Source organism: Macaca mulatta, chromosome 2 (assembly GCF_049350105.2).
Source record: "Macaca mulatta isolate MMU2019108-1 chromosome 2, T2T-MMU8v2.0, whole genome shotgun sequence".
NCBI lineage: Eukaryota > Metazoa > Chordata > Mammalia > Primates > Cercopithecidae > Macaca > Macaca mulatta.
The window spans coordinates 39,496,867-39,520,129 of record NC_133407.1 but is presented as its reverse complement, the minus strand read 5'-3'; the positions used below and the strand labels follow the sequence as shown (position 1 = coordinate 39,520,129).

Below are 23,263 nucleotides of genomic sequence, written 5' to 3'. Positions count from 1 at the left end.
TTTGAGATGATATTCCTAGTTTCAGACCATAACACACTTCATCTTCTATGGAACCTACTACTTCTAATACCTGATGGTGTCTGGATTCTATCGAGCAAAATAGCTTATTTTTATTTTCAAGACAGGGTCTTGCTCTGTCACCCAGGCTGGGGTGCAATTGCATGATTACAACTCACTGCAGCCTCAACCTCCTGGGCTAAATTAATCCTCCTGCCTTAGCCTCTTGAAGCTGGGACTACAGGTATGTGCCACCACACCTGGCTAATTTTCCTTTTCTTTCTTTTTTTTTTTTTATTTTTTTATTATTTATTTATTTATTTTTTTTGTAGAGAAGAGGTTTTACTGTGTTGCCTAGTCTGGTTGAAATTCCTGGGCTCAAGCCTTCCTCCCACCTTGGCCTCCCAAAGTGCTGGGATTATAGGTATGCCCCCCACTGCACGCCCAGTGCTCATTTTTCTTAGAGATATGGTTGTCATGCTTTTTCTACCCTTTCTTTGATTTTTAATGGTCTCTGCTCATCCTCTTGCTGTCCATGTTCATATATTCTTATATTGTGGTTAGGGATTGCATGTTTTTTCTGAGTTTGTTGAATATGGATGAAAAGTGTTTTTTTAACTTTTATTTGACGTTCAGGGGTACATGTGCAGGTTTGTTATATAGGTAAGCTCATGTCACAGGGACTTGTACAGATTATTTTGTCACCCAGGTATTAAGCCTAGTACCCATTAGTTACATTTCCTGACACTCTCGCTCCTCCAGACCTCCCACCTCTGTTAGACCCCACTGTCTGTTGTTTCCGTCTGTGTGTTCATGTGTTCTCATCATTTAGCTCCCACTTATAAGTGAAAACATGAGGTATTTGGTTTTCCTGCATTAGTTTGCTAAGGATAATGGCCTCCAGCTCCATCCATGTCCCTGCAAAAGACATGATCTTGTTGTTTTTTATGGCTGCAGAGCCTTCCATGTTGTATATGGACCACATTTTCTTTAACCAGTCTACCATTGCTGGGCATTAAGATTGATTCCATGTCTTTACTATTATGCATAGTGCTGCAGTGAACATATGCATGCATGTGGCTTTATGATAGAATGATTTATATTCCTTTGAGTATTGTGTTAGTCTGTTTTCATACTGCTATAAAGAATTCCTCAAGACTGGGTAATTCATAAAGGCAAGAGATTTAATTGACACACAGTTCTGCATTGCTGGGGAAGCCTCAGGAAACTTAGAATCATGGCGGAAGGCAAAGGAGAAGCAGGCACATTCTTCACAGGGCAGCAGTATGGGAATGAGTGCAAGCAGGGGAAATGCCAGAGGCGTATAAAACCATCAGGTATCAGGCCAGGTGCAGTGGCTCATGCCTGCAATCCCAGCACTTTGGGAGGCCGAGACAGGTAGATTACTTCAGGTCAGGAGTTTGAGACTAGCCTGGCCAACATGATAAAACCCATCTCTACTAAAAATACAAAATTAGCCAGGCGTGGTGGTGTGTCCTGTAATCCCAGCTACAAGGCTGAGGCAGAAGAATCACTTGAACCTGGGAGGTGGAGGTTGCAGTGAGTCAAGATCGCACCACTGCACTCTAGCCTGGGTGATAGAGCAAGACTCCATCTCAAAAAGAAAAAATAAAAATAACCTAGCTGGACATGGTGGTGTGCACCTGTAATTCCAGCTACTCTGGAGGCTGAGGCAGGAGAATCACTTGAACCCAGAGGGTGGAGGTTGCAGTGAGCTGAGATCACACCACTGCACTCACAGCCTTAATGACACAGTGAGACTCCATCTCAAACACACACACACACACACACACACACACACACACACACATATCCCATCAGATCTCGTGAGAACTCACTATTGGCTGGGTGCAATGGCTCGCGCCTGTAATGCTAGCACTTTTAGAGGTCAAGGAGGGCAGATCATTCGAGACCAGCCTGGCCAACATGGTGAAAGCCCCATCTCTACTAAAAATACAAAAATTAGCTGGGCCGTGGCGGGTAGCTGTAATTTCAGCTACTAGGGAGGCTGGGAGGTGGGGGTTGCAGTGAGCCAAAATTGCACCACTGCACTCCTGTCTGGGCAACAGAACGAGACTCCTTCTCAAAAAGTAAAAAAAAATTCAAAGAACTCACTATCATGAGAACAGCATCTGGGAAACTGCCCCCATGATCCCAGTTACCTCTACCTGGTCCCACTTTGGCATGTGGGGCGATTATGGGGATTACAATACAAGGTAAGATTTGGGTGGAGACACAGAGCCAAACCATATCAGGTATATACCCAGTAATGGGATTGATGGGTCGAATGGTAGTTCTGTTTTTAGGTCTTTGTGGAACTGCCACACTGCTTTCCAGAAAAATGGTTTTTTAAGAGATAAATGGATTTGTTAAATCTGTATCATTTGGAAACTGGTAGTTTGTCATAAGATCCCTTTAAAAAAAAAAAAAAAGCATTGTAAAAATAAAGTACTATAATCACCTCTCTCTTAAAAAATCTAGTTTGTTCCACTATATCAGACGTATTTCCAGGGTGTATAATAATAGTTTTCAAAGATATAATAGGTGTAACTAAATATAAATGCAGTTTTTTACTTTTCATTTTTATGTTTAGCAAGACAGAAATGCGAATTGTTGGTTATTGATTAAAAAGGTCAATGTCCTCAGTCTTCGTTTTAGGCATCCCATTTCCTGTTGAACTCTCCTTTTGTTCCAGTGTTTTCTTCTGTGTTTCCACTCTACTGTTTTTTTTAATTGTGATTTTAAATACTTTGACACTATATTTTTAATGTTCTTCACACTCTTCATGTCCTCACTGCCTTTATTTTTCCCACTTAGATTTTATCATTCTTTATTATAATCTCATCCTCCTTCATACCATCAACTTCCTTGTTTCTGTCTTCCTCTTTCATATTCTCTAGGAAAACCCCATATAACCATCTGTCCCATACCTGCACCAGAGCTGAAAATGGCTGGAGAAAAATACATACCATAAGGGCTGGGCTTTACGTTTTTTTCCAAGTGGTCCCTTAATGCTGCCTAGCAGTTCCCTTAGAGTATTATACTCCAGGGTTATTTCCACATCCTAACAAAATTGTTTTATACTTTCTCCTCAAAGCTACATTTCCTATCTAGTCTTCACATTTAGCTGATTATCTTGCCTGTTTAATCGGGATAGTTGAAAGAGAATCCTTCAGGGATTAAACCTACCTGTCTAGCTGCAGTTATACTCATATCCTCTATCCGTTTTCTTACTACAGTGGCCTGTAAGGCCAATCCCCTTGTATTTGTGCAGTGAATCTGATCCCTTTTCACCTTCTCAAGACCTTTGTCTCTCAAGTTGTTCTCACTCTCATTACTTCAAAATTTCCCCCTTTTATTAGATAACTGTTACTATTTTGCTAACATACTCTTAACAGCTCCCATCTTTTAGGAACCCTTTGTGTTCTCGGTTCCCCCAGAGAAACAGAACTAAGAGATATTCTTGCATCTCTCTCTGTCTCTCTCTCTCTCTCTGTCTCTTTCTCTTTGTCTCTCTGTCTCTCTCTTTGTCTCTCTCTCACACACACACACAGACACACACATTTCATTTCATTGATGTGGTTCAGCACAATTGTGGGAACTTGCAAATTGGAGATTTGTAGGGTAGTCCAACAAGCTGGAAATCAGGCAGGAGTCGTGCAGTCTTGAGTCTGAGATCTGTGGAGCAGGCTAGAAGCTCAGGATTTTATTTACTTATTTATTTGTTTTAGAGACAGGATCTCACGCTGTCACCCACGCTGAAGTACAGTGGCACAGTCATAGCTCACTGCAATCTTGAACTCCTGCGTTTATGTAATCCTCCCACCTTGGCCTTCCCAGTAGCTGAAACTACAGGGGCAAGTCTCCATGATTGGGTAATTTTTAAATTTTTTATAGAGATGGAGTCTTGCTATGTTACCCAGGCTGGTCTTGAACTCCTGACGTCAAGTAATGCTGACCTCAGATAATCCTTTCACCTCTGGCTCCCAAAGCTCTGGGATTACAGACGTGAGCCATTATGCTCAGCCTAGGACTTGATGTTGCAGCCTTGAGGCAAACATTTCCTCTCTAGAAAACTCTGTTTTTTCTCAAGTTTTCAACTGATTGCATGAGACCCACTCACATTATTGAGGGTAATCTCCTTTATTTAAAGGAGATTGTAGATGTTAATAATACAAAATATCTACAAAATTATTTCAAGGTGATACCTGTGTTAGTGTTTGATTAAGTAGTGTTTGATTAAGTAATTGACTATGATAGTCTAGCCATGCCTGGACACATAAGACTGATCATTACACTGTACCTTGTTTCCTCACATCCCTCTAGCTTCAGTCTCATTTTTCTCCTTTTCTTTACAGCAAATCTTGGAATTATTTATATTCACTCTCTCCACTCAGTCTTCTATTAGGTTTCTGTCTCTACCACTTCACTACCTCTCCTGTTGAGGTCAGCAGTTACCTTCTTATTGCCCAAATCAGTGAGCTGCTCCAGTTGTCATCTTTTTTTCCTTTGGAAAGACACAGCTACCTTTTTTTCTTTTTGGAACACCGTCTTCACTTGTTTTCTGGAATATCACATTGTCCTGGTGATTTTAGAAAGCTAAACTGCAAATACTGAATTATCTTGAGACTCAATCTTCAGACATTTTTTTTAAATGCATTCACTCCTAATTGAACAAAGTGAAAACCAATTTCATAGACATTATTTTTATTTAAAAATATTGATGAAGAGGAAAATAATATAGTTACATGGTTTAAAATTCAGAGTATGCCAGGCGTTACGGTTCATCACTGTAATCCCAACACTTTGGCTGATGTGGGAGGATCACTTGAGGCCAGGAGTTCAAGACCAACCTGGGCAATATAGTGGGACCCTCATCTCTACAAAAAAAAAAAAAAAAAATTTTTTTTTTTTAATTAGCTGGGCATGGTGGTAGCTGTAGTCCCAGCTACTCAGGAGGCTGAGATGAGAGGATCACTTGAGCCTGGGAGATCGAGGCTGCAGGGAGCTGTGATTGCACCACTGTGCTCTATTCTGGGTGACAGAGCAAGACCTTGTCTCAAAAAAAAAAAAAAAAAAAAAGTAAAATTTTATATGGTGAAATGTTACTCTTTCACTCCTGTCCCCGATCCTCAAATTAGCTTCCTTGAAGACAACCAAAGTTGCCAGTTCCTTACGTTTTTGCAAACATGTTATATGCAAATAATAGCAAATACACATTCAGTGAGAGGCAATAGGGTGTGGTGTTTAAGAGCTGGGACTATGGAGCAAGACTGCCTGTGGTCAAATTCTATCTCTGCCAGTTACTGTGTAACCATCAAGTCTTTTAGCTGATCTGTGCCTCAGTTTTCTCTTAATGTAAAAAGGGACTAATAATGATAGTACTTCCTTCGTAGATTTGTGAGTTGTATATGAATAAGTATGTTTATACAGCTTGCAAGAGTGACTGGCACGTAAAAATAAATAATACATTCTTTTGCACAAATGATAGCATATACACACTGTAAGGCTATTTTGTCTGTATTTTTCCATCAACAAATATCTTGGTGATCTTTTGTTTACAACACACAAATAATACCACCTTTTTCTAATTTCCATCTAGTTTTATGGTTCTGAATACCAGTATCTTTGATAATGACTTCCAAATGTGTATCTACTAGACATTTCCACTTACATAACTAATAAAAATATTTCTAATTATCTTTGCCCTTTCTATTTATCTCATTTCCTTCATTGTAATCTAACAAATTCTTTCAGCGGTATTTTCTTTCCTTTTCTTTTTCTTTCTTTTTTTTTTTTTTTTGAGATAGAGTCTTGCTGTATCTCACAGGCTAGAACACTGGGGTGCAGTGGTGCGATCTCAGCTCACTGCAGTCTCTACCTCAATCGCTAATCAAGCGATTCTCCTGCCTCAGCCTCCCAAGTAGCTGGGATTACTGGCGTGCATCAGCACATCCGGCAAATTTTTTTTTTTTTTTTTTGTATTTTTAGTAGAAGCGGGGTTTCACCATGTTGACCAGGCTGGTCTCCAACTCCTGACCTCCAGTGATCCACCCGCCTCAGCCTCCCAAAGTGCTGGGAGTACAGGTGTGAACCATCTCGCCCAACCTGGTATTTTCAAAATACACTTCATATCTAACATTTTCTCTCTACCTATTGCTGCCAACTTAATCTAACCCAGCATCATTTCACTGAGTTGCCAAAGGTGAAAAACTTAAGACTCATTGCAAACTTTGAGCAAAATATTTTCAGCTCTCCCTCACTGCTCCTATTTAGTCTCCCTTCCAGTTTTACTCTCCTATACTCAGGTCACACATCAGTTTAAAGTCTAATTCAGGCTATTTCACATCACTCCACATTCTCTAGGAGATCTTACGCAGTTAGATTTAATTCACGAGCCCTAAGGAGAGGATAGGTTAACTGAATCCTAGTAACACTCTTATAATCTGGCCTCTTCCTTCCTTTTAAGTATCCTCTTCTGCCTCTAACTGCCTGTGTGCTCCAACCAGACTAAATATTATGCTCTATAGTGAATACTGTCCTCCCAATAGTTTACCTTATAACGGTTCCTGGAAAGCTGTTCTGCTGTGGAATCATGTGACCATTCCTTCACTTCATGCTCAAATGTCAAGGCCTCAGAGAGGCCTTCCCGAAAGACCATCTAAAATAGCACTCCCTTCACTCTCTAATTTAATTTTTACCACACTTTTTCTTTATAGCACTAATCCTTAACTGACGTGTTTTTTTTATTTGCATATTATCTATTCATTTATTGTCTTCTTTTCCTCACTAGAATGTAAAAATCACAAAAGCAAGTACTTTGTTTTGTTCACTTACGTATCCTTATACTAGAACAGTGCTCAGTATATGCTGGATTGTTAGATGAATGAACAAGGATTTTAAATAAGTGCTTCTTTAGCTATGATGAATGGCCAGTTTTTAATTACAAATCTGTCACAACCTAGTACTTTTGTAAAATGCAGTGGAAATAGTATATATGTATGTATTAGTATCATGCTATTAAAATCAACAGGCATTAAATTGTCAGATTGCTATAAAAATTTCTAAATGTTTTCAATTTTTTGCTTATAATGAACTTCTAATAAACTTGTTGTGGTCAGCACCTATTTGCAGACCATACTCTCAGTATCACTGTACTAGAACATATTTACCATTTTATAGTCAGCAGTTAAAATGTGAAAGCTGAATGAAGGATGTATTCTTCTCCTTGCTAGACAAAAAGAAGCCACTTAAAAGCTGATGTCACATTATAATGGCTGAATTCCTGCAGGATTATTAACTTATAAAAAGGTTTTGTTAGTAGTACCAGGAAAATTTAATAATACCATTTCTATGCAGGGATAAGTCTTTCAGTGGACTCAATTAAAACATCATAATCTTCATTTTATGTCTATCGTTTAATTTAAGGTTTGTTTTTAATAGCTGTTTATGTGTTACTCAGTGAAGTCTCAGTTTTACAGGTTTAAAAATATTTTATCTCAGTAAACACTGCTGTATTATACCTAATATGCTTCCGAAGATATATTGATCATTTTTTACATGTCTTGTCTGTTTTAGTTTGTTGATTACTGTTTATGTATCTGGGATGGAAGGAGAGTCATTAAATAATGACATTTGGAGTTTGGGATCTGGGTTCACAAGAAGATATATAGCTGAAAGTAAAAGCTATGAAGTTTTTAAAAAGCCGTGCCTCAGTTTCCACTGGTGAATTGCAACTAGGGTTGGTGTTAATTTTAATGCTTTTCAGCTCCTGGATCTTCAAGTCATTTTGCATTAGATATCTGAAGGTAGATACTAAATTAAGTTCCTTTGGGTGTCACTTCATATGCTCAGAACAAACACTGATAAACTAGTATTATCAACTTGAGTAGTTTGAATGCTCCAGATTCCTCTTGTCTTTGAGCTGTTCTCTTTCCTTATACAGTTTAATTTTACAAATTCTTTTAAACTTCCATAGTGTGGTCCAATATACTACTACTGGCAACACACAAAACTCAAAATCACTATCTTATATTTTGAAACACAAGACTATTTCTCAGTTTAGTGTTCGAGACACTTTCACAGGGAAAGAAACATTTTGATTTAATGCATTTCTAATGCAAAAATCCTGAAAAATCCATTTCTGGTCACTAATTTAAATTTGTTTTTCAGGATTTTTGCATTTTAATTTTTACATGTAATGGTCACTAACTTAAACATTTGTTTTTCAGATTTTTTATCTTACATTTTGGTTTAAAGATAGGAGCAATTATTTAATAACACAGAACTGATCAAAATGTAGATAGAGTTTCCGAATAACAAATTGAGTGTGCATGTAGATAGAAATACAGATACGGCATACATACATACATACATACGTGTATTTAGAAAACATATATGTTTACATATGTAATTAAGAAAAAATAGGCCAGGCATGGTGGCTCATGCCTGTAATCCCAGCACTTTGGGAGGCTGAGGTGGGCGGATCACCTGAGGTTGAGAGTTCGAGGCCAGCCTGGCCAACATGGTGAAACCCTGTCTCTACTAAAAAATACAATAATTAGCTGGGTGTGGTGGTGCATGCCTGTAATCCCAGCTACTCGGGAGGCTGTGGCAGGAGAACCACTTGAACCCGGGAGGTGGAGGTTGCAGTGAGCCGAGATTGCGCCATTACACTCCAGCCTGGTCAACAAGAGCGAAACTCCACTTCAAAAAAAAAAAAAAAGAAAATGAAAGTTTATAAACAGTGCATGCTTGCTTTTAATTATATGGGTATGTTTGCAGATAAATGAATCAGTTATTCTAAAACACTGAACAGTTCAATTTTTTAAATAACTGAATGTTTAGCCTAAAAGGAACAAAAAGGGGAAATTATTTAGCACTACAAACTCTCTTGTTCCTTTGCCTGTATTTCCTATATTCTCACTATCTCAGTAATGAAAACAAATATGAAAAGACGGAAGTTTGAGGTGTGTGTCATACCAGTTTGTCAGAGGATGTGAAACAAATTTGAAAGTAATAAGATTTACAAATACAAGTGAACATTTAAAAGTACATTATCACTGTGGCTGGGGAGGATAGGTCAATTGGAAATTCACAAAGTACATTTTTAATGGACTTTTATGAGTTTGGTGGGATCAGTATGTTTTTCAGGTTTGGAGGTTGTGCAACTCTGAGGTGAGGAACAAAGGGAGAGGACCATATGTGGGGGTAAAGATCACAAATTGATTGTAAACATTTAAAACATCTAAGATACCTTTGACACATTTAAGTAAAGGTACTAAGGATGCATTTATATATACTCATATTTGATGATCAGAAGAGAGGTTTAGGCTTGATTAGTGTGCCTTTAATGTGTGTATTTTTAGGAGTGGGGGAAAGGAGTTGTTGAAGATGATACTACTAAATTGCTTTCTTCTGTTAGTTAGGATGAGGCTGTGTTTAAATGGAAAGTGTTAACAAGCCAAGCTGAGGTAGAGAAAATTATATTGCAGATGAGTTTATTTCTATACATTAGTTATCTTTTATTTAAACTAAAATTATGCCTGGATTGTAAAACAGAAATTCACTAGTTTCATTTCTTCATCCATTGACTTTATTTATAATCTTATATGGATAAAGTTTTGATTCATAAGTATTTTAATATTTCTTCATTTCATAGCCATGAAGCTCATGACTGCTCTGGTGAATGTTGCCTTAAACCTCAGTATTCATCAGGATAATACCCAGAGACAGTATGAAGCTGAGAGAAATAAAATGATTGGGAAGAGAGCCAATGAAAGGTTGGAGTTACTACTTCAGAAACGCAAAGAGGTAAGTTGGCAACTGATGATTTTATGTTCTGTAAATGTGTGGAATATATATGACATTAGTACTTTTTAAATCCTCTGTAAAAAAGTTTATGCATATATTTAATTAGGTTATTTGATGTCAGGGTTTCCAAGTGAAACTGGAGCGTTCATTGGTGATCATGTAAGTGCCGTCTGATGGCAGAAAGGAATCATAGAACATGTCTGTTTTTGAAAGAAGTTGGTCTGGGAGTTAGGCAACTCAAAAAAGTTATAAGGCTATAGGCTCAAAAAGTATGATAAATACTAAAGTCAGAACTGGGAGCCAGCAAAGCTACATTTCCAGGAAAAAATCAAAGGCTGCATACTAGCTGATGTATAAGGCACTCCTGTGAATACGATTTTTCCCAGTTTTATAGTGACTCCTGTGAATAAGATTGGTCTCAGTTTTACAATGACATTTTCATATATGTGTTAAAAATGATTTTATACTTTTTTTTTTTTTGAGTTGGTGTTTCGCTCTTCTTGCCCAGGCTGGAGTGCCATGGTGCGATCTTGACTCACTGCAACCTCCGCCTCCCCAAAAGCGATTCTCCTGCCTCAGCCTCCCAAGTAGCTGGGAGTACAGGCATGCGCCACCACACCTGGCTAATTTTGTATTTTCAGTAGAGATAGGGTTTCTCCATGTGTTGGTCAGGCTGGTCTCAAACTCCCAGCCTCAGGTGATCCATCCACCTTGGCCTCCCAAAGTGCTGAGATTACAGGTGTGAGCCACCATGCCTGGCCTGTACTGGGTTTTTAATAGGAAACATTTTTATTTATCCAATACTACATAAAATCTTAGATCTGTACTATTAGTCTATCTTATAACTTGAAAAAAGATCATCACATTACTGCAAGGGAATTATGTATGAATAATAACTTAATGGGTTCATAACAGGCAAGAAAAAGCAACACTGTTTTGATTAAATTATTAGCCATACTGTATTAGTTTGATAGGGCTGCTATGACAAAGTACCACAAACTGAATGACTTAAAAAATAATATTATCTCGCAGGTTTGCAGGCTAGAATTCCAAGATCAAGGTGTTGGCGGGGCCATCCTCTCTTGGAAGGTGTTAGGAAGGATGTGTTCCAGGCTTCTCTCCTAGTGTCTGGTAGTTGCTTGGCTGGTGGCAGCATAATTCCAATCTTTGCATGACATTCTTCCTGTGTGTATGTCCGTCTCCAAATTTATTCTTTAGGACATCAGTCGTATTGGATTAGGGTCCTACCCTACTCCAGTATGGCCCCATCTTAATGAATTAAATCTGCCACAGTCCTCTTTCCTAATTTCACATTCTGAGGTACTCGGGGTTAGAATTTCAACTTACAAATTTTTAAGGAACGTAGTTTAACCCTTCACACATACCGTACTTGAAATATTATAGAAGTAAGTACTAGAGCTGGGCTTTCGTAAGTACTGCTGACTCAGAAATATATGCCTCTTATAAAATAATTAGTTTTTATATGATAAATGCAATAAAAGTAATTTTTAACACTTGGAGGAAGTTGCAGAAATTTGAATGATTTGCTATAAAAGTATTCCCAAAATTATTTTGGTAAAGCCTGAAACAAAGCATACAGCAAAAGAATAAATCTGAGGGAATTTTATTGTCACATTCATGTCATGTATGTAGTAAAAGCAAATATTTCACTGAATATTACTATACAGTAAATTATAGAATAAATTAGAATAATAAATACCACCTTGAATGTAATTCAGTGCTGTTGTTGTTTTTGAGTAATAATAAACACAAACTTTAACTCTGATCAGTTTTGTTGCCTGAAATTCGTATCTTTGCCATAGATATTTTTAATTTTGTTACTGTACTTCACCATAAGTAGCCAGGATCCTTTTTATCTTCTGTTATACCTCTTATTTTGGGAACGTGACCTGCTCTCTGTTACAGGCTAGTGAGATGCAGAGTAATGTTTAGATACATTAGATGAAGTAGGAAGTTTCTTTTACAACATCAAATATGTTAATTAGGGATGTTTCTTCAACCAAGAAAGGCAAAACCAAGCCCAGGGACCTGATTTGGACAGAAGAGGTCTGTTCCTAAGGCAGATGATATTTCAGAGATAGGAATCTGACCACACTTAGCTATGCCACCACTCCTTGTTTGTCATTGTGAAGTTTGTGTCTAGAGACAGACAGTGGAAAGTTCTAAAACCAATATGATATAAATGTATAGGAATAATGGAAATATACTGGTAATTCACACATCTGTCGTACAAGTGAGAAAAGGTTGAAACCTACCCAGAATGAGAATAACCAGGATTTAAAAACAATTGGAACTGTTCCTTCCAAATAAAATGACCAATATTTCAATTTATATATATTTTTTCATTTCAGCTACAAGAAAATCAGGATGAAATCGAAAATATGATGAACTCTATTTTTAAGGGTATATTTGTTCATAGATACCGGTAAGAGATTTTAAAAATAATTTTGAAGGCTTTTCAATTAAACATTTATTGATTTTTGTGTGTGTGTGTATGTGTGTGGCCCAGGCTAACTATAAAACTCACTAATTATGACTTGTGTTTTGTTTTCTGCAAAACAACTTTGGCTGTCAGTGTCACACTACAACTATAGAAGAAATTGTATGACTGCTGCCATACCGCTGTTACACTCTTCCAAATTCAGAACATAGGCCGTTGGAAGTAGCTTATGTACTTGGATTTATACTGATGGAATATTAATTAATAGAATCATAAACTAATATGGCTTTAATAAGATATTCTTGTTTTCACATTTAAAAAATTAAATGCCCTACTTTCTTGCTCTGTGGTACTCATTTTGTTCCATGGGCAAATTAATAATTAAAAAAAAAAAAAAACCTATGTGAAGCTGGGTGAAAAGAGGACAGAGAAGGGCACCCCCTGCAGTTAATGCAAAAACTATATCTTCATTCTTGTTTCCTTTCAGATAAACACATTGAAATAAAAGCTGTTAGCAAAATATTTTTGTCATCCTCCATTGTGAATGATTTTAGTTTGTCTTTCTGTGAAGCCCAAGAACCTTAAAAACACGAACTATATTGTAAAAGAGCATATTTTACATTGAATGAATGAATCATATACATATACTTGTTACCTTCTGTTGATTAGATGTGATGTAAGTAGACAGACAATAAATAGAAGCACTGTTTTCATACACATTTGAGAGTATATTTGGCTAATTAATATAGAGCGGTGGGATGTGGTGGCTCATCCCTGTAGTCCTAACACTTTGGGAGGCTAAGGTGGGGAGATCACTTGAGACCAGGAGTTCAAGACTACGTCTCTACAGAAAATTTAAAAATCAGCCAGTTGTGGTAGCGTGCACTTGTAGTCCCAGCTACTCGGGAGGCTGAGGTGGGAGGATTGCCTGAACCCAGGAGGTCAAGGCTGCAGTGAGCCTTGATTACACCACTGCACTCCAGCCTGGGTGACATAACAAGACCCTGTCTAAAACAAAACAAAGAAATACACACATACACAGCTGACCTTTGAACAACATGGGTTTGAACTGCAAGAATTGCCTGTAAACCATTTGTTTCCAACTAAACACGGATTGAAAATACAGTATTTGTGGGATATGAAACCTGTTTGTGTGGAGGGCTAACTTCTTGAATATGCAGATTACTCAGAGACAACTGTATTATTTTTGAGTATGCATGGATTTTGCTATATGTGAGCAGTCCTAGAAGCAATCCCTGTGTATACCAAGGGGCAGCTTTGTGTGTGTGTGTGTGTGTGTGTGTGTGTGTGTGTGTGTGTGTGTGTGTATCTGTTTGATAATTTATTTTAATGGAACTTAAACATTTTAACCGAAAGAACAAAATGTTCTTTTGAAATAGGTCCAGGGCTTTTATGTTGAGTATGGATTGTCTGATTGGAGTTTTATGTCTGCTTTCTTGGACATACTGCGTGTATAACATGTTACTAATATATTTGTTTTAAAAAGAACTAGAATTTCCGTATACCTGCCATGCAGTCTTTGTTTTTGTTTTTTGTTTTTTTTTAACTGCAACGTTATGGAGGTATAATTCACAAAATAAACTACACATTTAAGTTCATAATTTGATGAATTTTTGACATACATACACATGTGTATACATACCACCACCACAACCAAGATAATGAATCTCTCCATCGTCCTTAAGTAATTCACGTGCCAAGTTTTCTAATGGCACTTCGTAACTCCTTTCTATCTCCCTTCCTGTCATTCTGCCTTGCCATCATCCTCAAACAAGCATTGATGTGCTATCTGATTTGTTTACATTTTCTAGAATTTTATACAAATGGAATTATACGGTATATCTTGGGGGTTTTTGTGGGGGAGGGGAATCTGGCTTTTCTGAACAAAATCAGAGCTTTTTAATCATTGAATGTGTTGCTAGCTGTAATACACATTTTATATATATATATATACACATACATATATATATATATATATATATATATATATATTTTTTTTTTTTTATAAGATGGAGTTTTGCTCTTGATGCCAGGGCTGGAGTGCAATGGTGCGATCTCGGCTCCCTGCAACCTCCGTCTCCTGCCTCAGCCTACTGAGTAGCTGGGATTACAGGTGTGCACCACCACACCCAGCTAATTTTGTGGGTTTGTTTTTTTTTTTAAAGATAGAGTCTCACTCTGTCGCCCAGGCTAAAGTGCAGTGTCACGCAGTCTCTGCTCACTGCAAGCTCCGCCCCTTGGGTTCACACCATTCTCCTGCCTCAGCCTCCCGAGTTGCTGGGACTACAGGCACCTGCCACCACACCTGGCTAATTTTTTGTATTTTTAGTAGAGACAGAGTTTCACCATGTTAGCCAGGATGGTCTCGATCTCCTGACCCCGTGATCCACCTGCCTCGGCCTCCCAAAGTGCTGGGAGTATAGGCGCGAGGCACCGCACCTGGCCCTAATTTTGTATTTTTAATAGAGGCAGAGTTTCACCATGTTGTCAGGCTGGTCTTGAACCCCTGACCTCAAGAGATCCACCCACCTTGGCCTCCCAAAGTGCTGGGATTACAGACATGAGCCACCGTGCCATTCATGCCACCACACCCGGCTGGTATTCTTGATACAAGTTCATTAACAGATGTATAGCTTTTTTTCATTTTCTCAATGGTGACCTTTACAGAGCAAATGTTTTCAATTTGTATGGCCCAATTCGTGAGTTTTTCTTCTGTGGTCATGCTTTTGGTATCTGTGAACATTGCCTAACCCTAAGATATCTTCTGGGTTTTATTTTAGAAGTTTATTTCTATCTCTTCTATTAAGGCATATGAACCATTTTTAATTAAATTTTTGTACATGATGTGATATAAGGGCAGAAGTCTACTTTTTGCATACAAATTTTCAGTTTTCCTAGCACCATTTAATGGCAAAGTATCCTTCCCCAATTGAATTACTGTGCCATCTCTCTTGAAGATGAATTGACCATAAAAACAAGGTTTTATTTTTGGATTTTCTGTATATCCTTACACTGATAACCAACTGCATTGAGTATGCTTTAGACGAGCTTTTAAAATTAGGTAGTGTAAGTTGTCTTACTTTATTCTTTGTTTTCAAAAAATTTTTGACTAGTATAGATTCTTTGCATTTCTATATAAATCTTAGGATCAGCTTGTCGATTTTTGAACAAAAGTTTCTGAAATTATCATAGGGAATGTAATGACTCTGTAAACCAATTTGAAGAGAATTAACCTCTTAACAATATTTAATTTATTCCTTATCTTAAGGGGGAAACAATCAGACTTTGAAATTAGGCACGATGTTATCAACTGTAAGTTTTGTATAGATACCCTTTAGTAGGATGAGGAAATTTACTTCTAGTCTGATTTTTGGGTGTTTTTATCATGATGGATTGATATTTTTCTGTATCTTTTCTGTTTTGAATGAGGTGGTCATGCAGGTTTTTTCTTTTATTCTATTAATATGGTGTATTGTGTTCATTGATTTTCAGATATTATACCAACCTTGCATTTTGGGAGAAATTCCACATGGTCATGATATACAATCCTTTTTATATGCTGCTGGATTCAGTTTGCTAGTATTTTGTTAAGGATTTGTGCATTTACTTTCATAAGGAGTAACAGTGTCAATACTAGCCTTATAGAATACACTGGGAGCCGTTCTTCCTGCTCTGTTTTCTGAAAGAATTTATGAAGGATTGGTAATATTTCTATGTTGGTAGAATTCAGCAGAGAAGCCCCTTGATCCCAGGCTTTTCTTTGTGTAAAGAGTTTTAATTACTAATTCAATTTACTTTATGTATCCTGAATTTTTTTTTATTTTGTTTTGTTTTTTATCAATTTATTTTCTTGAGACAGAGTCTCTCTCTGTCACCCAGGCTAGAGTGCAGTGGCACAATCACAACTCCCTAGAGCCTCATTCTCCTGGGCTCGAGCAGTTCTCCTGCCTCAGCTCCCAAGTAGCTGGGACTGCAGGCAAACTCCACCATACCTGGCTAATTTTTTATTTTTTGTGGAAACTAGAGCTCTCTATTTTGCCCAGAATGGTTGAGAACTCTTGACCTCAAGCAGTCCTTGTGCCTCAGCCTCCCAAAATACTAGGATTATAGGTATGAGCCACTGTGCCCTGCACACTGCCAGATTTTTTGTTTTTGAGTCAGATTTGGTCATTTGTATTTCTCAGGCAATATGTCTATTTCATGCAAATTGTAAATTTAATGGCATAATATTATAATATTTTGTAGTCATTTTAATTTTTGGGGGGTTGGCAGCCCCCTTATTTATTCTTGTGTGATTTGTGTATTTTTTGTCTTTCTCCGTCTCACTATAAGTTTCAGTTTTGTTGATCTTTTCAAATAATAATGAACTTGTAGTTTTGTTGGCTTTCTCTTTTTTATTTCCTTGATTTATGTTTCAGTATTTATTATTTCTTTCTGTCTGGTTGCTTTGGTTTTAATTTGCTTTTTTTTTTTTTTTTTTGAGACAGGATCTCGCTCTGTTGTTGTCCAAGCTGGAGTGCAGTGTCATGATCATTGCTCACTGCAGCCTCGACCTCCTGGGCTCAAGCAGTACTCCCGCCTCAGCCCCCTGAGTAGTTGGGACTACAAGCACACATCACTATGCCTGGCTAATTTTTGTTATTTTTGTAGAGTCAGGGTTTGGCCCTGTTGTCCAGGCTGGTCTTCAACTCCTGGACTCAAGTGATCCACCCGCCTCAGCCTCCCAAAGTGATGGGATTACAGGTGTGAGCCATCCTTTGCTAATCTTTTCATTTTGGTTTGGTTTGGTTTTTTTTGAGACAGGGTTTTACTCTGTCACCCAGGTGTGAGTGCAGTGGCACAGTCAGAGCTCACTTCAGGCTCAACGTCCTGGGCTCAGGCGATCTTCCCACCTCAGCCTCCTGAGTAGCTGGGACTATAAGCACACGCTACCATACCTGGTTAGTTTTTTGTATTTTTAGTGGAGGCGAGTTTTCACCATGTTGCCCAAGCTGGTCTCAAATTCCTGGGCTCAAACTGTCCACTAGCCTCAGCCTCCCAAAGTGCTGTGATTAGGCGTTAACTATCATTCCTGGCCTAATTATTTCTTAAGTTGAAAACTAAGATTATTCATTTTATATCCTTCCTCCTTTCTGAACTCCCCTTATTAGCTCTAAATATTCCACAAAGCACTACTGTAGCCTAGCTTCATTTTCTTGTCCTTCCTTTGTGCTGTTATTGTCGTGTATATTTTGTCTACATTAGTTACTAACCCACCTGTACTTCATTTTTTCAGTGTTCAGTCATCTCTTAACAAAATTAAGAGAAGAAAATACACTTACTGTCTTCTAATTTACTTTCTTGTTAATATTTTTGATGTTCTTCATTTTTTCCTGTGGAATTTAGTTATTGTATCGTGTTATTTCCTTTCAGTTTGAAGGACTTCATTTTGTGTCCCTTGTAAGGTAAATTTTCCCCTGCTTAAACTGTTAAATGGCATGTATATATCTGGGGGCAGTCTTAGGGCTCACCTTATGTTTTCCTCCCTCAGAGATTACCGTTCTACTCTGATAATCCAACATCTAAAAATCATTTTGTGCAATTTGGTTTTTGTTTTCATTTACTTTTTTCAGGTGAGAGCATAAATTCTGTCCATCTTGGCTCTGTCATGCAGTCTTGAATTCAGAATCCATATTTTTTGATTTTCTGTCAGTCTGTAACACCAGTGTTTATTTTAATGACTCACCTTTGTTGAGTCTTGACAAAGCTTTCAACCTATTATCCTTGTAGAAACAACAATTATTTAATTTCTTACTGTTACAGTGTTGATTTGCATTTTATTTAATCAGACCTTGCATAAACTGGTATTGGATCTGTCACAGCCTGACTCAACTATTCAAAACTAGAATACAAGTGTAGTTGAGAATGTGACCTACTTAGCAAAAGTGATCAGCATGCCATGGATACTAATCATTAATTTCCATAAGTATCACTCAGTCTACATTGTTGATTAATAGGAGATATTACTGCACGTACTGGAAGTAGTAGGTACTATGCAGAGATGGCACTTTAAGTTACCACTTTGTGTCCCATTTACCGCCATCCACTTCCAACAAATTTGATTTTTTTGTTTTTTTGTTTTGTTTTGTTCTTGAGACAGAGTCTTGCTCTGTCGCCTAGGCTGGAGTGCAGTGGTGTGATCTTGGCTGATTGCAGCCCCCGCCTGCTGGATTCAGGTGATTCTCCTGCTTCAGCCTCCTGAGTAGCTGGGATTACAGGTGTGCGCCACCTTCCTCAGCTAATTTTCTATTTTTAATAGAGACAGGGTTTCACCATGTTGGCCTGGCTGGTCTTGAACTCCTGTCCTCAGGTGATCTTTCTGCCTCGAGCTCCCAAAGTGCTGGGATTACAAGTGTGAGCCACCGCACCCAGCCAACAAATTGGATTTTAATCTGTATGCTGCTAGATCTAAGTAATCATTTACAGTAAGTATGGAGGCCAGAAGAATGTGTTTTCTGACTGAATCCTTGTGGTATTGCTTAAGTCTAGAATTTGGGAAACTGTACCTCAGACCAAATGATCAGTTTCTTCAACAAATAAATGACAAATAATAAGAACCAGGGGATGTAAAAACACAAAATACTGAATGTGAAAAACACTCACAAATTCATATTTAATAAACAGGATATATTTTAGAATGTTGAGGAGACAGTGAATTAGAATGTAATACTGAGGAATTTACCCAGAGCACAGTAATAAAGGGATAAAAAGATATGGACGGACCTTTCTGATATGGGAAGGGTAGTGTCAGACACTTTGTCGGTCCTTTAAAAACAAGTTTCAGAAAACGAGAGAAACCCTTGATCATGGTGGTGTGCACCTGTAGTACTAGCTACACAGGAGGATGAGATGGGAGGACTGCTTGAGCCCAGGAGTTCCAGGGTGCCGTGAGTTATGATCAAGCCACTGCACTCCAGTCTGAATGACAGAGCAAGACCCCATGTCTAAAAAAATAGATACATAGAAAGAAATGTATTAGAGAGAAGTAGTACTAATGAGTACAATGTTATAAAATTAAACAGAAACTTCAGATTAAAAAAACTTAATGAGTGCTGAGTATGTTAAGAAATATATTATACATCTAGACATACCATAGTGAAAATGAAAACCATTAAAGATGAAGGCAAAGTTATAAAAGCAACCAGAAAGACTGTTATTTCAGTGATGGTAAAAGAATAACCAAGTCATTAGACCGTAAGGACAAACTTAATCAGAGGACAGATTTAAGTACTTTTGAGAAGATGAAAAACAGATGTCTTTAAGACTAGTTGAGTCTTTTCATTGTTTTATATTACAATGAAACCTTTCAGAATCATGCTTTCAGAGCAGTTCTTATACAATACCATAATAGGATTTATTCTGAACAAACTGTTATTCCATTATTTAAATCTTCTTCCTAATGTTTCATCTTTGATCTAATGTGGGGGTCAGGTTGCTAGTTAAAATGTAAATATTAAGTAGAGGATATTTTTCTTTGAAAGCTAATGTATCTTTGATGTTTGATTTTTAATTTTATTAAAGCCTAAAATTTTGTTAATAGTAAAATATTAAGGTGTAATGCAGGGTAACAGATAGCCATATCACCTTCTCTGTGTGAGACTCTTAGTGATGCAGTGTCTTTTTGTGTACTTTGCCACTGTTTTTACTTATTATTAAGCAACAAAAATGAGATGAAAAATAGTTTTATAAACTTGCTGCATTTTCAATACATCTAAAATAACTCTAGCAATCAGGTGCGGTAGCTTACACCTGTAATCCCAGCACTTTGGGAGGATCGCTTGAGGTCAGGAGTTCGAGACCAGCCTGGCCAACATGGCAAAACCCTGTCTCTACTAATAATACAAAAAAACAGGGTGTGATGGTCCGTGCCTGTAATCCCAGCTACTCAGGAGGCTGAGGCAGGAGAATCGCTTGATCCTGGGAGGTGGAGGTTGCAGTGAGCCAAGATTGTGCCACTGCATTCCAGCCTGGGTGATGGTAGTGAGATTCCATCTCAAAAAATAAAATAAAATTAAATTAAATCTAAAATTAAATAACTCTAGTCAGCCTGAAATAATAAATGAAATATTTGTATTTAATTTGTAAACAAGACAGTTTCAGCTCTTCAGGTTTACACTTACACCTTACTACCTTTCAAAAGCCTTCCTTGACCACCTTCTCTCCTCTCCATTTTACATGCTTCTGTGTTTTCTGTAACACTACTTACTAACATTCAGCACTCACTAAGGTAGTATTTATTTTAATCATCTTATTGTAAGTTAGGATCTCTGTTCTCAAGTTCTTAGTCTAATAAAGGAAACAGTATGACTTTTCTGTAATTCTTTCAGCTATTTCTTTCTCACTAGGCTATTTCATACCAAAAAATTCTCTATAATTGCTCTATTTTGGAAAATGTGATTTTTTTTTTTCCTCCCAGCCTGATCTTAGTGTTAAAATTGGTTGAGACCTGAATTCACTGGGTGCTGCAATTTGGATAGTGTGCCTTTTTTGGCCCATAATTATTTCTCCCTCCGGAGCTCTCATGAGATTCCTTGTACATGAGCAATAATTGTGAGTGTCAGAATATCCATATTAGCTAAGCATTGTTTTTGAAATTTGTGTTATAGTCATTTTAATTTAGTCTGCATCCTTACTGGAAAAGCATCCATAAGGGTAGTACAAGAAACACTTAATTAAAATTCACTGGAGTTCAACTTCATTTTGTTATATGCAGAAAATAATTAAACTTCCATCTGCTGAGAAAGTAATCCAATGAAAACTTAAGTCTAGATACCAAATTAAAGGGTTATGTTCTCCCCAAAAGGATACATTGTAATGATCAATATTAGGTAAGTTTTTCATAGAAGCAAACATGATCATTCTTTTATGTTGTAAAATAATACAAAATACAATATAAAATGCAATAATACAAAATACAAAATAATACAACAAGCATATGCTGTAAAAAAATACAACAAAGGATTAATAGAATTGCACCTGAATTATTCTTCTATAGTTCCTTTTCTTTCTTTGAGTTTTCAAGTAAAGCCTTCATGTTTAGTTTTTCATTTCAAGGCCTAAATGCTAGGATGTTGTAAAAATTAGTCTGTCTTATGATTGTCTTTATTCCTTTCCTCTTACTATTTTTTACACCCCTGCATTACTCTTTGCTTTGGATGCTCCCAAATGCCTCAGTTAGACATCTTTCTTAAATAGGGTGAGGCTATTGGAAATAGAGATTAGTTGTTTAAAAATAAATTTAATATGAAAACATAAAAATTGGAGGACTCTTATGTATGAGGAAATATGTTTATGTCAAAAGATATATTGTAATCAAGTCAGGGATATTTAGAATTATACTGCACTTTTATTTTATACTGCATCTCCTTGAATATACTATTAGTTCCTGGAGAGCAAGAAAGCAAATGTTGAGTAATAATAGCAATCACAGAACTGAGACTTCACTAGAGCATGAAAGAATAATCAGTGTAGGTAATCAGAGTAGAATTCAGGGTATTATAGACATAGGGATAACCACAAACGTGTAGGTGCTGATGCACTTGAGCTATTTGGACTAAAGAACTAATTCTATAAGTTGATTGGTTATGATTATATTTGTAAGAGCCTTTAATAATAATGAAAACTAAAAATTTTAATTATCTTTTGCCGTGTAACAAATTACTCCCAAACTTGGTGGTGTCAAACATTTATCTCAGGCTGGGGGCAGTGGCTCATGCCTGTAATCCCAGCCGTGTGGGAGGCCGAGGTGGTTGTATCAACTGAGGTCAGGAGTTTGAGACCCGCTTGGCTAACATGACGTAACCCTGTCTCTATTGAAAATACAAAAATTAGCCAGATGCAGTGGTGCATGCCTATAGTCCCAGCTACTCGGGAGGCTGAGGCAGGAGAATCACTTGAACCCAGGAGGTGGAGGTTGCAGTGAGCCGAGATCATGCCACTGCACTCCAGTCTGAGTGACAGAGTGAGACTCTGTCTCAAAAAACAAAAAACATTTATCTCATAATTTCTATGGGTCAGGAATTTGGGAGTAGCCCAGCTAGCTGGTTCTAGCTTAGATCTCTCATAAGATTACAATCAAAGCATCCTCCAGGTCATCTGAGGACTTGGCTGGGGTTGTAGGTTCTGCTTCCACAATGGCTGACTTACATGGCTGATGGCAGAAAGCTCTAGTTACTCATCACATGGAGCTTTCCATAGAGCACCTTGAATGGCATCAAGACATAGCCGGTGGCTTCGCCAGAGAGAGTGATCACAGAGAGAACAAAACAGTCTCTTAGCCTCAGGAGTCAGAATTCTTCATTTCTACTACATTATATTCACCACAGATACTTTACGTAGTATACCCACACTCAAGAAAAGGGGGGAATGAAAGGAGCAAAGAATTTATGGACATCCTTCAAAACTACCACAAGAGTTGTAATTTTACTGTGTCGTATGTGATTATTCACATGTATATATTATGTATTATGATCTATCAGGGTGGTGTCAGCAGTCAAAGTGGATTGGAGCACTAGAACCCAAAGAGGAGACAAGTCATCTAGGGAGTTTTTCTAGCTACAGAATAGGCTCTCTGGCCACACATTGTCAAATTGCAAATCTAGAAAAGGATATTTACATTTTTAAAGTTAAGATGAGAAGGATTGGACTGGCATCTGAAGTAGACAAGGACTGGGATTCCTAGAAAACATGTGGTATGAAAATACTGGCAATGTGAAACCAACCCAAATGTCCATCAGTGATAGACTAGATAAAGCAAATGTGGTATATATAGTTCATGGAATACGATGCAGCTGTAAAAAGGAGTGAGATCATGTCCTTTCCAAGGACATGGATGAAGCTGGAAGCCATTATCCTCAGCAAACTAACACAGGAACAGAAAACCAAACACCATATGTTTTCACTCTTAAGTGG

At 37.5% G+C, this 23,263-nt stretch overlaps 1 protein-coding gene across 5 annotated transcripts in view; it reads left to right on the top strand.

Annotated features, from left to right (window-relative positions):
- Nucleotides 1-23,263, top strand: part of STAG1 (STAG1 cohesin complex component) — a 401,927-nt gene that overhangs the window by 233,589 nt on the left and 145,075 nt on the right. For all 5 annotated transcript variants that reach the window (XM_077991519.1, XM_015132094.3, XM_077991520.1 and 2 more), the window contains 2 exons: nt 9,680-9,831; nt 12,204-12,277. In XM_077991519.1, coding sequence (XP_077847645.1) covers nt 9,680-9,831; nt 12,204-12,277 — 226 coding nt within the window. The remainder of the gene's footprint in view (nt 1-9,679; nt 9,832-12,203; nt 12,278-23,263) is intronic.